Source organism: Gymnogyps californianus, chromosome 16 (assembly GCF_018139145.2).
Source record: "Gymnogyps californianus isolate 813 chromosome 16, ASM1813914v2, whole genome shotgun sequence".
Taxonomy (NCBI): Eukaryota; Metazoa; Chordata; class Aves; order Accipitriformes; family Cathartidae; genus Gymnogyps; species Gymnogyps californianus.
The window spans coordinates 8,091,613-8,106,810 of NC_059486.1; the positions used below are offsets into that span (position 1 = coordinate 8,091,613).

Sequence of the window (15,198 nt, forward strand, 5' to 3'; positions counted from 1 at the left end):
GACAGGGGAAAGACACTCAGCTGGGAAAGCTGGAAAGTGGTTGAACTTCTTTAGCAGAAAGGCCATTTCCTTTTGGGCAGGCACAGCCTCCTTGTAGTTCTGCTGTAAGTCCCGCAGAACGAAGGAGCCTGTTAGCACCACGACTGAGCAGAACAGATCTCTGTGTGCTTGGGGGAGGGAACAGACTCTATTTTCAGTTGTTCTGGAGTCACTCACACTGATTGAAATCTGGCTGTTGGAAACCGTCTACCCAGCTGGCATATTAGTGGAATAACACCAAAGGTGCAATTTGTAGTGTGGGGAATGTGAGTATGGAGGCAAAGCTTGAACAGGTGGATGGGAATGATAAGAATGCATAATTAAATACGCAATGGCTGAACAATGGAATCTGTAAAATCTGCTAGCATCCTGAGATCCACATTCAGTAGCGTTTCTGTCACCATTTGCAAACTGCTGAATTTGACAGGTAGAAATCGGTGCTGAATTTTGGATGTCAGCTCAGAAAAAAGGGGCTGTGTTCTGCTTCTCTTTCCCCAAGGCTTCTGTTGTGAGGTTATTAAGACAGTACCATTGCTGATCTACAGATAATTAATGTTCCAGTTTGACCACATAGTTTCTTCTGCACAATGCGATGCTGGTGGAGCTAAACTGAGATCTTGCTTCTGAAAGAAGTCTCCTTGTGAAGCGAGGAGCAGTGTTGAGGCAAGAGAAGGCACAACGCTGCTCCTTTGTACGAGGTGGGGACGGGAATGCCCAGCCCTGGTGTAAGCCAGCTCAGCTCTGCGGAGACCAGCTGACCGCTGACCACTTGTGTTTCCCAAAACCCAGGTTCACGGTTTCCAATGCCAGGAACCCAACGCTGACCGTAAGAGATTGATTCCTATGTAAGTCACCTCAGGGCTGGTAACTAAATGCGATGCATGCTTTACCCATGACAGTTGCAACCTCCCGTTCATGCTGGGAGCGCTCACACTGGCACCTGCGTTACGTGGTTAAAACCAGGCAGGGCTGGAGGTAATCTCCCTGCCCAGCCCCGCCCCGGGCTCCCAGTGACCCGGCTGGGGCAGAAACCGGTTTTCGACTGGCCTGGCAGGATCAGCGCCTTCAGCCTGCTGCCCAGGCCTCCGACTTGACCCCTGAGCAGCCCGGCTGAGGGAGGCTGAGCTCAGGCTGCCCAGCGGACAGGCCCAAGGTGAGGCGGGCTCAAGTCCCCAGGCACCGGCCCAGTGCCCCAGACCCCGCGGCTGACCCCTCCGCGACGAGGAGGAGCTGAGCGGGGCGGCTGGGCCGGGGTTCGCGCAGCGCCGGACGCCCCCTCCTTCCCCACCCCGCTGCGGGAGCCTTCGCGGAGGAATCTTGCCCCACGCCGCGCTCCGTCCGGGGCGGGGCGGCGCGCTCGGCGGGCGGCGCTGGGGCTGAAGGGGCACGCGGCCCGCCGCCCGCGCCATGTCGTTCCGCCGCGCCTTGGCGCTGGCTGCCTGCGGGCTGGCCGGCGGCTCCGTCCTCTTCTCCGCCGTTGCCGTGGGCAAGCAGCCGGCCCGCGGCGGCGACGCCGAGCCGCGGCCGGGGGGCTCTGCCGCCGCCGTTCCCCCCGCTTCTGCGCCGCCGGGTTTACTGCTGTTGCCGCCCGCCGCCGCCGCCTCCTGCCCGCCGGCTCCCGGCTGGATCGAGAGACCTGCCGGTACCGGCGGCTACTGGGACAGCAACTGGGACAGGTAGGTGCGGCGGGGCTGCGGTGGCGGGGTCTCCCTCCCCCGCCTGGGTGGGGATCCCGCTCCCGGGCGGCGGCTGTGGTGAGGGGCCCGGAGGGACCCCCCGCCGCGGGGGCGGCGGCGGCGGCGGCGGCGGCGGGAGCTGCCCTGAAATCCTCCCCGTCGGAGCCGTGCGTGGAGGAACCGGTGTCTGCGGGCTCGGGGTTGGGCGTAAGCGCCCTTCTGACGGGAAGGGGAGGCCCGGGGCTCCCCCGCGGGAGCTGCCTCAGCGCGGCCGTGTGAGCCCCTGCACCGGCCCGCCTCTCGCTGACCCGCAGCCCCTCCGCCCGCGGCTGAGGCGCGCGGTGGCGAGTGCGCAGCCCTGCGCGACAGGGCACCCCCAGTCCTCCAGGGTTGAGTCAAGAGTCCGCAAGACTCATTTACAGGTGGAATTTTAGGTGGTAAACTGTTGGAAGCAGAATGTAGTTGAAATTCTTGAATATTCTTGAAAATTCTTGATGTTCTGGAGCACCTGAGTACTCTGAAGGGATGCCTTCCCTATGCCTTATTTTAGTTCAGAGACTTTCCCCGCTGTAAAGATGTGCAGATCCCTTTATTCTAATGCTTTCATCCAGTGAGATTGCAAAGCCTTAGGTTTATGATAAATGTGAGCTTTTTTCAACGTGGTGTTAACCATATCTCAGTATTGCTTTCTGTCTACACCAAGATTTTTCTGTTTAATAACAGCGCCCTTGTGGATGAAGAACACTTGCATGTGCTAGGCATGTATTAGGCCTGCTACTTATGTTGACCATGAAACTGCATGTTAGTGTTCTTAAATGCTTGTAGAGGTAATGTTGCTTTGAACCTAGTTTAGTTGTGTTCTTCATAGTGTTGAAATACATTCACCTAAGGGTTAACTACATTTTTTCTGATTCTTTAATTAGAATGTGCAAATATCTGTATTGAGCTTTGGCTCATTTAGCTTCCGTCTGGTAGAATTATCTCCCCAGGGAGACTTATGTCAGGCTCCAGTTTAATCATAGTAAATCCAAACTTAAGCACTAACAGATTTTTATTGTATAATGCGTCCTGTTTTGATTTTTGAGATGCTAGAGCATCAAATGCTCTTATAAATAGGGCTACGTACACTCTAATTATAAAAATAAAGCTTTCATTCAATAAGGTTATACCTGGTTACACAGTTACGTTGAGGGAGGTACTAAAGCTTTGTGTTTAACTGCAGATCCAGGCCTTTCTGGTTCTGCTAAATGGTTGATTTTCTTCAGGAGTTCTAAACTACTTTAGGACTTGTGTAACTTTTTTTTTTTTTTAACCAATTCAGGAAGTAGAGATTTAGCTACAAGTGATGTAGCTGTCACAATTGCCTGAACAAATATAGCTAGATAACATTAAATAGCAGTTAAGGATAGTGTACTATATCACCATTCATCATAGTGTGCAAACAGTGGAAATGTATTATGTAAATACATTATCACAGATCAATTTTAGTTTTCTGCTGCTTGGTGTCTACCAGTTGGTGTGGTATGGCTTTGGCTGTAGCTGGTTGAAGTCTTAGTTTTGATTTTTGGATGACGTTGGCAGAAACAACGTGTAAAGTTGTTAAACGGCTTATAAATACACAAAGCATCTGACCACTTCTCTTTGGGGGGAGGAGGGTGGGGAATGATTTACAAAGTCAAGGTGTGAGCAAATAACGAGATATTACAATATTCTTAAAAACTGATGGCTTTTCAAGTTTGAAACAAAAGAATGCAAGTATCTTGTTTTCAACCTTCCTGTTGATCTGATATGATGCTACACCTAGGATGTTGCATTGGTCTATGCCACTTGCACAGGAATTGTACAGCTCAGTTCTTGGATAAGACTAGATATAGTTTCATTCATGTAAAATACTTTATCTGAAAGCTGTTCTAATTAAGCTTCTGTTAACTGGAAAGCTTGGTGTGGGAGGGAAGAAAAAAAGCTTTGAATTATTGTCTAAATTTCTGGGCTTCAGGTACCTTCCTATACTTTCTGAGTAGTTCTTGCAAATAGTTTTATTAGAAATAAAAGTAGAAATATCTGGATTTCGAAGTACGTTACAAGAATTAAAACAGTTGTCAGGCTGTTATGTTTCAGTGACATGCAGGGCTTCCTGGAAGAAAGGTGAAAAGGGCACTGTCATGGATTAAGTGATACTTTTGTTATAATTAGGTTTAAAGATGGTCCCTGGCTTTGCCATTGCTTTTTAGCCAAGTTTTGTCCAGCTACGATCTTGGGCTATTTTTTTTATAATGGAAGGCAGAAAATTGCATTTGTCAGCTTCTGAGTTTCAGCAGCCTAAAAGAACCTACTTAAGTCTTAGCAGTATTAAAAGTTTTCCTGCTCATAAACTTTCTAAAACTAGCTTATGCTAAAAATATTGTTAAGCTTGTTTATCTACTCATGACTTGTTAAAGCATCTGTTGCTTTTCAAAGTGCATGTTACCATCGAGTAACTTCAGAGGTGCTGGAGGGGAGAGGGCAGGACTTTCACTCAGGCATTTCTTGTTGCCTGTTTCTGCCATAGGATGAATTAATTCCTATGTTACTTTACAAATGTGCTTGAATTTTTCAGACTTTTTTCCTATTTTCCTAATGTATCTTTCCAGCAATATAGTTTCTACTGAATCAAAAGAAGTATCCTATCAAATAGCAATGGAACTTCTTGTTATTGGACTATTGTTTCATTTTTAATGCCTTGCTGAACTTTGTTAACAGCTTAAGGAATGTGTTGAGCCTCATTGTTTAATAGAAATCATGTCTTTACTAAAGCAAAATGAATGCAGGGCTTCTTAAAGCCAATCTTGCTGTGAACTGTAGAAATAGGTATGTGAAGCAGCAATTTTCTATGACCAAATTACTTTGTCTCAAACCGAATAAAAATTATATTCTTGATTAAAAAAAATTTTAAAAACAAAGAAACAAGTTTAATTATAATAATGGAAGAAGTGAGGTCTGATATGAATTAAATAAATTAACTGTTCTTTAGGTATGAGATTAAGGGAAAGGATTTATGCTCCGAGGTGGAGAGACATAGCAAAAGGATTTGTATTAATGGGGTAGAGGATCAGTACAGAGGGGGGACCAGAAGACTAATCAGTGGAAGATTTGGACAGGGTTGATGATGATACTGCAGTTTTGGTGTCAGCAGCGGGAAATCTGTGGCACTAATCTGTGACACCGGGGGAGGGAGGGGAAGATCCTCTGTGCCCGGGGTCCTCTTGAGGAACCGGATCAACTGTCTGGGTGATGTGCAAGAGGGAAGGTTATGGTATGCAGAAAGGGAGACTAGTGTTCAGTGTGACAAAATGGAAGAAAGATTGAAGTGGCATGAGGGGAGGGAGTGAGGAAAAAGATGAAAGGATAAATAAACACTCCAGGCTGAAAAATAAAAAAGTGTTACTGGAGAGACCTGACGTGACGTAGTTTAAAGCACAAAATAATTCTCCATGTGCACTGCAGAAAGTTGGAGTCTTTCTAGGATATTGTTGGGGGGTGAGGGTGTTTAGTAGTTTGATGTAAATGTGATTAATAAAGTGCAAATTTTGTAGGTGTTATCATAGGGCCTTTTAGATATGGAACATTTTCTTTCCTTTATGATCAGTCAACACCTCTTCCTCTTTTCCTGGGTATGACTCATGGTTAGTTTTTCTTGTCAAAAACCCTACCGTTATACCTGTGACTGAAAAATCAGTGAAAATCCCAAGAACAACTATTGAATCGACAGGAATTCAAATATAAAGTCTCTGCTAGTGTTTATAATCATCTTGTCCAGACAGACTGTAGCTTTCGTATATTTTGGTGTACACCATCTGTTTGCATTAGGATTTAACTTTTTCTGTTGTGTTTGTTGCTTTTTTACCCCCCCCAAGAATTAATTGAGAGGTGGCTGTCGCTAAACAGCAAACTTACCTGTGTGAGTCACACCTTTTAACCTATGGTATTAACTTTTTCTTAATGCAGGCTTTTATTTATAGCTCTCGCACAATGGTTTTGAATCAGTTTTGCGATATAAATGGCTAAACAGTCAATTTTAGTACTTCAGCTGTATCTAGAAATAAGGCAAGACTACCTATCTGTAAAATTTCTCTGCCTTTTAGTCTCCCCTATCTAAAAATGACGTTTTAAATGTGTTTGTTTAGACGTGAACCACTGGCTCTTATCAACCTCAAAAAGAAAAATCAAGAAACTGGGGAAGAAGAACTTGCCTCACGCTTGGATCACTGCAAAGCCAAAGCCACCAGGCACATATTCCTTATCCGTCATTCTCAATATAATTTGGATGGCCGGGCAGATAAAGACAGAACTCTGACTCCACTTGGTATGTATTACTAGAAGCATCACACTTTGCATTTTGAGAAGATTGTTTTTCACGTGCTGCTGTCCTGTACAGGTCAGTAACTCAGCTCTGTTCTGGGTCTCACTGCCAAACCTTAATCCACTTTCTGGATCCTTTGTGGCAGAAAGATGTCATGAATAAGTTTGTTTTTTCCGTTTTTGATCCTCTAAATCCAAACATTAAAACGTGCTTTACAGAGTTCTAAACACACTCCGTTGTAAAGAAACTTCACAAAGGAAACTTCCAATTATCTGAAGGTTGCTTGAGCAAATTTTCATGCTAGTTGACATAATTCCCCAGGGCTAAGGCTTTTAAACTTAGCTCCATGTCTAACTTTGGGATAGATTTCTCTTAAAAGGTGGCTTGTGTTTCTATCAGTTAATTTGCTGATTTATTTAAAAAAAAAAAAAAAAATTATCCCTGAATTTACTTCCAGTTGGAGTGTTTATAATTAAATACATTTCACTTTTGCTACTAAGCAATGTTTTTGGGAATACTGCTGATCAGTTACCTGAAATGAGGATAATCTCTGCCTGTGTTAGTCACAGAATCAATGAATTAAGATTGTCTCAAATGTTAATTAGTATTATTTTTTAATAGTGTACTTTAAAAGCAGTGGACACTTTCTTGATTATATGTATGCCAACACTGTTTTGAGGGGGAAGAATTATTATTGTGCAGTGCTGCTTGAGGTTTTGGAAGTCTGGTGCCAAATGTTTAGTATAAACACCTTTTTTTTCCCCCCCAAGTCTTAATCACCACTGTGCAAACAGGAATGAAATGCTAATTTCACGACTAAGGTGCTATTTTAAACTGGTAACAAAGTATAATCTTAATCCTGTCTCATCCTGTGCCTTGGGTAAGTTACTTAAACTGTCTGTTGTCTTTTCACCTATCTACCTGAAAGATGGAATAAAGCCTTCCCTAGGAAATCCAAGTGCTGTGATTCTTAACTGTTCCAAGATGACGTTGCCTTTATGAAAAATGCACTGTCAGGTCTGAGCGGATCTGTTTGACAGAATCTCCTCTTCTGTGCTGCCTGAACACAGAGATGGCAGATGGCTTGGGTCAGCACTATCTTCTGTTGGAAGTGGCTCCCTTGGGATGGGGCTAGCAGGGATATTGAATACTTTAGTGAAAGTCTCTGAATAAGTTTTGATTTTTTTTTTTTTTTTTTTTTTAAATTAAAAAAAACCCCAACAACTAATTTTTCCTGCCGATGGAAATATGACTTGAAATTGTTCAGCCAATACCCTTGGTCTGAATAAGTAGTGACTCCAGTAAAAATGTTTTCCAATTACTTTTTGAAAGGAAAAAACCTGACATCGATGGAGACCTTTTATGACTACTGGATGACTTTTTTGGTAGTTTGTGTGAGGCGCTTACATGAGTGTCACCAGTTTATATAGTGAATATCATTTTTAAGGTCGAGAGCAGGCTGAACTGACTGGACACAGGCTGGCAAGCTTGGGATTAAAATTTGATCAGATTATCCACTCCTCCATGACTAGAGCAACTGAAACAACTGAAATTATAAGCAAACATCTGCCAGGTAAGTGACTTCCCTTAATTTTTCATTGTCTTCTGATCCTTAAAACTGCTTCCGGTAGAATTCTAAGCTTGTACTTAAGGTTGTGATGTTATTTAGCCAACTTCCAGGCCTGTGTGAATATGTCTATATTTATAAAGAAACTAAAACAACCCTAATTCTGCTTGTTTCCAGTTCGTCTTTAAAAATACAAGAGGGATCTGCCCCTCTGAGTGACTAGCTACTACCTGTACGTACTGCTGTGTAGGAGAACTCTGCTGGTTGCTCTTCACTTACACGTTTTGTAAAGCAAAGACTGTCACAGGTCATCAGGGTTGGCTCAGTCCTCAGTCTCAGGGGGCAATAGTGCAGGAGAGAAGAGGATCATAAACTGCAGTTCTTGTAGTGATGTTTGCTGGGTTAGTTAACAGACCCTTCTTGTGTGCTGTGCTATCCTATGTGCAGGGGAAGATGTGGCACACTCACAAAGGTGTAGGGATTTTTTAATGTGAGTGGGTGGCTGCTTTGTTTGTATGAGTTCTTGGGTTGTTGTGTTTGGGGTTTTTGGCGGGGAGGGTGGGTTGGTCGGTTGTTTCGTTTGTTTTTTGGGTTTTTTTTCCTGCTGTTCCATGACATGCCAGAATCTAAACTAAAGATATTTGACTGTAGATAGTTCTGTCTGGTGTTTTAGCAGATAATCAGGTATGACAAGCTGAAAGTCAGTTTTCTTCACCATTCTGTGTTTTTCCTAAATGTACTGCTTCAAAAAAACCCAAACACCCCCTCAAACCCCAAAACAAACAAAAAACCCCACCCAAGCCATCTTTCCTTCCTCAGAGTAAGATATTAAAATATTAATATAAATATTAAATATAAAAAATGTAGTATTAACATTAATTTGTATTAATTAGCAGTAAGCATTAACTGACATACAGCTTTAGATTGACATCTTTGCAAATGCATTTCTTCGAAGTGTGGCAGACTGGGAAGACTCAGGTTACTGTGCCAGGCTGGTCTGGCTGTTCTCAGTTGGAATAAACTTCATCTTGCTGATGACAAAACAGTTGTGTTGGAGAGATTCACACACCTTGATAGGAAGTGTGTAGACTGAAATGGTCTTTAGGATGGAGAGGAAGACTTCCTTGAAGAAAGAATATGAAAAATGTATTGATTGTAGAGTTGTGGGCCTGTTTGCAGTGGTATGTGAAGTAACAACTCCTTTCTGAATGTGTATTTAATATTTCAGGAGTCAAAAAAATTAGTACTGATCTGCTGAGAGAGGGAGCACCTATAGAACCAGACCCTCCAGTCTCTCACTGGAAACCAGAAGCTGTGGTAACTTCTTACTTAAAGTTTGTTGGTTTGGGTTTTTTTTCTTGTTATGTTTTGGGGTTTTTTAATATACTTTATATTGACAGTAGTGATAACTTGCAGTGTCTGAGCTGATGGTTTTCATCATAGAGCTTAGATAATTGCATGCTTTTCTCCTCCCCAATAAGCGTACAGAACAGTTAACTTACAATCCTTAAGTATTAGTTCAGCCTCAAGTGTGCATCCCTGTAAAGCAGAACTCTTTAGAAGACGCAGCCCATCTGCAAATGCAGACAATGGCACATGCTGCGCCGAGCTGTGGTTAATTCTGAACTCTGTGCCATTAGCAGTATTACGAAGATGGAGCTCGAATTGAGGCTGCTTTTCGAAACTTCATTCATAGAGCTGATGCAAAGCAGGAAGAAGACAGCTACGAGATCTTTGTCTGCCATGCCAATGTGATCCGCTATATTGTGTGCAGGTATGCGTTGGATTGCAGTGTTCATCTGTGTTCTTTAAAAGGTCATAGTTTTACTGAAATAGTGTTGGTTTATGGCACCGCTGAGCTAGGAAATGTGTTGATTTGGCTTGTTTTGAAGTGGTTGGAGATCAGTGCCTGCATTGCGAGCAGCTGCTTCTGCAGGTTCATCACAGCATTAATTTGCAGATACAGGACAGATTTGAAAATTAGAACACTTTCATTCTAATTCTAAAGTGAAAATGGCTAAATTGGTGAGACTCAAAACCTTTTTGTATGTCTGAGCAGTCTCTTTAATACCATATACTTCTGCTTCCCATAAACCTGAGGACAAAGCCTGCGTAGACTGTTGGAAAAGACAACAAATAGAGCATCTGACTGGATTCGTCTTTTTGAGGTGACGTGAATTTGATCTTACGTAATGAAAGGTTGATTTAGTTTTGGGAATTCTTTACTAATGGAGATTTTTGTATTATGTTCAGGTTGTATTAGTGTGTTTTTGCAGTAAAGTCCAGTATTGGATTAGAGGGGAGAGTGGATCTTTCCGCTAACATCAAGGTTGTTCATGAAGGAGAAAACAGTTCTGGATCTTTGCCTGCCTCTGTATCCAGTCAGCTGTGTCTGTTTTATTCCTCTTCCCTATCAACAAAGCACTGTCTGTAAGATAATTTGTCTTGAGCAGGACAGATGTGATTAAACTTTAATCTGATCAATACCTACAACAATTTCAGTTAGCTTTATTTAGCTGAGCTAGTTAAATGCTAGCCTGTCTGCTCTGTGAACTGCTTTAGAGCTCTTCAAAATTGCTATACTTAACATTATTGATCAGGTAAACAGAATATTCTTTCCTGTGCCAAAAAAGATCATCTTGCTGCTACCTAGGCTTTTTCTGAAATATGTGTATACTTTTTCTCTTTGCTGTTTCTTCCCTCTTCTTTTTAACTTCTCTTCTGTGCCTTCTATTCCAGGCTATCTGATACCACAATTGAACACAATCCATGTAGCGTTCCCTTTGAATCTAGCTTGACTGTAGCTGTTAATTTCTTAGCCTTTATAAAAGACTATCGTAAGAGCCAAAACCAAGTTATTCCTCAGTAGCATCTGAGGCAAAAGACGTTTGAGACAACTTTGTATTTTCTCCAGCTGTTTACTACAATTGATTGAACTCCGGAGCCTGTTCAGTTAGGAATTTTAGAATAGCTGGAGACTAGCTGTGATGCTGTATTTCCACAAAAAGCAGAAGGTACTTTTTTCTTGGCACTTCTGGGGAACAATACAGCTGATGGAAGGTAGTTCCAGTGAATTTCTTCTGTAGGCACGTGCAGGCAACTAGGCTGAATCCTATCTCACTGCCTCTTCTCTGCTGTTGTTACATACCTACCCATGTTGATAAGGCTGAAATAATAGTGTGTAAAAGTGGGCTGTTTGCCACTTACGCCTTTGGTCTGCGGAGGCGGCCACGGGGGTGGTGAGCCATCTTCTCTACCTGTCCTGAACTGCGCCGGGTTTTGCGGTGCTGCAGTTGGCTCAGTGACCAGCTTGAGCCTATGCCGTCTGTTGTCCTGTTTGTTACGAGGTTGCTCAGAGCACTCCCAGCAACCTGACTACGTTAGAGCTTCTGCCTTCTGTTGATTTGAATTAATCCTGTCTGCAATGATCATACCCATCTGCTGGGCTCTGCTTGTGCAAGTGCATTGCGGGCACTGGCCCAGTTATCAACGCTGTGTTTTCATGGCAATTGCACAAGAAAAACACTTTTCCCAAGGCTGACTGTGGGAGCATTTGCATGCATGCTGCAGAATGACCAACAATTTTTCTTTTTTTTCCCCTTATCTGGAACAGAAGGTGGTGCTGTGAGGGCATGTTAATATAACTGTTTATGAATGAATAATACTTTTTTTTTTTTAATAGAGCATTGCAGTTCCCCCCAGAAGGCTGGCTGCGAATGTCTCTTAACAACGGCAGCATAACTCACTTGGTGATACGGCCGAACGGAAGAGTGGCGCTTCGAACGCTGGGTGACACAGGTTTCATGCCTCCAGATAAAATCACGCGCACCTGAATGAGCAAAACTGATGGCTGTCCAGCAGCTGCCTCTAGTCTTTTTGCACTAGTACATTCAGCTACGGTACCACTAGATTTTTTTTTTTTTTTTAAATCTGTTATGTTGGGGTGTGATGCTGTCTTAAAATGTCCTTTAGCCCCTTGCCTCCTTCATACATATTCATATCTGCCTTTCAGTCCAGAAAAGAAGAACTGTTTGTAAGCCTGAAGCTGTCCAGTCCTCAAGTATTCCCCAAAACTCAAAGCTGAGCTGTGGAATACAAAGAGATCGAATGTCTGTGTGCTCAGCAGTTGCGAGAGCACTGCCTTTCCCCACACCCTGCCATCAATTTCTATAACCAAAGCTTGCTCCCGTGGATATTTTTCTTGTGCAGGAAAGCAATTGGTGTGGGAACTGGAAGGAACAGCCTTGTATCACACTGCACCTAAAACTGAAGACGAGCCAGCTTGTTTCAACTCCTGCAGAAGTGACAACCAGGGTATTCTGCTGTTCAAAGGACAAAGGGATAAGGCTTCAGTTTTTGTAAGCTGTCGAGGATGTATGTTTATGTTGTGTCATTGTTCCCCTCTGCCCCCAAAAAAAGCTCATGTAAACTGTGCCTGGAGGTTGTAAGCATAAAGCAAAAAGAGGGTAAAAAAACCATTTGCCTCAGAGCTGTGGTGCTAGAATTAACTGCTGCTTATACTAAGCGTTCCTCCATCCTCAGGAAGTACTTTAAGCTATTCTGAACAATGTTTTTCAGTCTCATAAAGCCTTTAACTAGAACTTGGTCTGTAGCAGGATGTAGGGATGAGTTTGTAGCAGTAAGATGGAAGGAAAGGAAAGCAGCAATCCTCTGAAGGTGCTTCCAGTTACTGAATCTTACATTTTTGAGTGCTTTCTCCCATTGAGTTGTATTTGTCAATACCTTGCTTTCAGACTAGAGAAATACCACCACCGAGTTCAAGGTAGCGATACTTCAGGTCAGAGGTTCTGCAGCATTGGAGCAAACTGCTGCTTCAAACTACTGCTGCCTGAATGGTGAAAAAGTATCATCTGGGGGGTGGCTTTTCTAGGCCATGTGTGCGGTACAGACGGCAGGCAGAATGCTTCAAAAGCGGCTCCTTTGTACAGCTTTGACACTGCTGGACTTGCTCTAGGAAAAATGCAGGTGGCCAAGAACTAGGTTTCGTTTTTGAGGGGGGGGCTCAGAAGCATTTCAGCTTAAGGCTGGTTGTTTGCTAGGCACCTGAACCAGTGTAGTAACTTGGCTCACTTAATACCTGGAATGCTGAAGAATTTCACCATATGCATAGTCTGCCTTGGTGACAGAGCACATACCGTAGGACAGCAGACTTGTTGGTGGACAGGTTCTCTTATCGCCAAGGATGTTGATGAGACCCTAATAAACTGAGCTGTATGAAGCATAATCATGGCACACAACCTAGCGAGACAAGGTTTAATGGCTTGTTTGATACACAACTGCTACATCAGGATGATTTCAAGGAAACGGGGGGTAGTAGGGAACAAAACATGAGTGTTGTAGTGCAAGAGGCCACTGTCATGACGTATCTCTCATTGATGCAATGAGAATAATTTATCAGTTTTTGTCTATAACTTTTTAAAAGTTTTGAACAAAATAACTGGTCTGTCTTTCTTTCTTGTCTCTTCAGTTGAATAGTTGTATGACTGGCTCCAGTAGAATGTATGGCTGCAGTGCTGGGCAGTGACTTGTGTGTGTTTCTGGCAGCCTTTGTATCCCACATTGCCTGGGGCAACAGTTCATTTACCAACTTTGTCCTTTTAATGCCCAATAGCTGAACTGTAAACTTGAGGAAGGGCGTAGCTCAGAGTCAGTTCTCATCATTTACAGAAAGATGGGGGCCAGGACTGTAGCAGACGAGGGGGCTGCTGTACTCCAGGCACAGCCCTTTGGATCTTGGCGTTTTGGGCGTTACAAGGCTGTATCACCTCCACATGGACCACGAGCACCAAAGCTAGTAAGATGAAAACTAAGATGAAATTTCTGCGCTTTTCTATTTGTGTCTGTCCATACACGGACACGTACCCGCTCACGTACATACCCTGCTGCACCACCAATAACTAGGTTCTTGGCGGGCAGGCAGAGGACACACACCAGACACCTCCGCACGTGTGCAGAATTAACATTTTCAGTGGCACTGAAGTTGGGGGTCGGGGGGGAAATATGAAATGTAAAATTAAGTATCTAATTTTTACAGTACTCTGAGTTCTTCCTGTCTCTCAAACATTTTGAGACTATTCTTCAAGTCTTCAGTGGCATAATGCAATGTCATTGCGTGCACACACACACAAATGATGCATGCAGTTGTGTTAAGTAAGGCCTGGACAAATTACACATTTGCCACAGCATGGTATCAACCCAGCTACTGCGCCCCATGCCCCATACACTAAACACAGTGCGACATTTTTAGCTACTCATTTATTTTTTAATAGAAAGCAGGGTAACTGTATTTTTAACATGACACTTGGCTAATTAAAAAAAAAATCCACAACTAATTTTTTTTGCACCTTTAAAAGTGAACTTTTGGCCAAGAAAACACAATTCAAGCAATATCAATCTGATTTAAAGTGTCTCCACAGGCTCAGTGTGGAAGAGCATTCTTCACAATCATGAACGATCAGATCGCTACATCAATTGCTATTTTTTTTTTTAATAGCCGAAGTAAATATATTGTTAGAAAAATGACCTCTTAAGATGCAGTACAACTGGACTAATGCACATTATAACACAGTTGTTAAAAAAACCCAACACGCTCTTGACTGAACTAAAACGAAACTACAAAGTGAAAGGCAAGGGTCTGGTGGTGGTGGGGGGGGGTGTGGGTGTGTGGAGGTGCGTGTCTGCCTACATGTACATACCAGTAATATACATTTAAATATTAAAAAAAGAAAGCAAAGCATAATAAAGGTAAAAAAGACAAAAAGGAAGAAGAACTAGAGTGTTAGTATTGGCCTCCCGGCTCTGTAACAAACTCTTATCAAAAGGGCAACATTGCCAGATGACAGCTCAAGACGGACCAGGGTGGAGAATGGCAGCTGCACACACAGCAACTTACCACATGAATTTGGCTTTAACATGGTATTCGGCAATCATCTGAATAATTTCTCCAGAATGACAAAGACATCATTTACATTAAAGTATTTAAAAAACCAAAACTAAACTTAAGAAAAATCCCAAAACCAAACAAAAACCCCCAAACCCTTTTAAAGTAAAACTGCAGAAATTTGGGACCTAAAAAAGTTGTTTCAGACCAGAGACTGCTGCATCAAAAACCAGACTTAAAAAAAACCCAAAAACCCTCATGAAAAGGTCAGTTAATAGACTTGGTAACACAGCAGGTTATGGCTGTGGTGGTTTGGGTTTTTTTTTTTTAAATGTCTCAAAGACTGACACCCCTGGCCCCCCCGCCCCAGCTAGCTGTCTGGAATAGCACTGAATGACAGTCATTTGTGTAAAGTAGCTCTTCCTAATGTCCAGCTCATTGGAAATAGGCTTAATTATAGAGAAAGAGCTAAGTAAGCCTTTTTTTTTTAAAATAATTTCTAAAATAGGAACGCTCTCCCACAGCGGAGAGCTATCGCACCAAATAATCAAACTTAGAAAGAGAGAGACATTAAAATAGGTTGCATTCAGAAAGCCCAGAAGAAAAACTGTATTGTATGTGCCCATAGTAAGTGGATGCCACTTTTTTAAACTTCTAAAAGAACAAGAATTTAATT

The 15,198-nt window shown here is 42.9% G+C and overlaps 1 protein-coding gene across 5 annotated transcripts; it reads left to right on the plus strand.

Moving 5' to 3' along the window:
- Positions 1–1,446: 1,446 nt before the first annotated feature.
- On the plus strand, positions 1,447–13,093 carry PGAM5 (PGAM family member 5, mitochondrial serine/threonine protein phosphatase). 5 transcript variants are annotated; one of them, XR_007767389.1, is made up of 7 exons: positions 1,447–1,715; positions 5,879–6,057; positions 7,502–7,627; positions 8,850–8,938; positions 9,262–9,395; positions 11,304–11,520; positions 11,831–13,093. XR_007767389.1 is itself a non-coding variant. In XM_050906836.1 (7 exons), the coding sequence occupies exons 1-7, from the start codon at positions 1,447–1,449 to the stop codon at positions 11,452–11,454; spliced, it is 876 nt and encodes a 291-aa protein (XP_050762793.1). In that variant the 3' UTR covers positions 11,455–13,093. The 5 variants fall into 5 exon arrangements, 4 of the variants coding, with proteins under 4 accessions (XP_050762793.1, XP_050762794.1, XP_050762796.1 ...); XM_050906836.1 differs by having other exon boundaries at positions 1,447–1,601; positions 1,674–1,715; positions 11,304–13,093; XM_050906837.1 differs by having other exon boundaries at positions 1,447–1,601; positions 1,674–1,715; positions 9,265–9,395; positions 11,304–13,093.
- The last annotated feature ends 2,105 nt before the right edge of the window (positions 13,094–15,198 follow it).

Excerpts from the sequence above, each read along its gene's own strand:
- PGAM5 (XM_050906835.1), top strand. The coding sequence starts at position 1,447 with ATGTCGTTCCGCCGCGCCTTGGCGCTGGCTGCCTGCGGGCTGGCCGGC. Across the intron at positions 6,058-7,501 it reads CAGAACTCTGACTCCACTTG|GTCGAGAGCAGGCTGAACTG; the intron begins GTATGTATTACT and ends ATCATTTTTAAG. Across the intron at positions 7,628-8,849 it reads TATAAGCAAACATCTGCCAG|GAGTCAAAAAAATTAGTACT; the intron begins GTAAGTGACTTC and ends TTAATATTTCAG.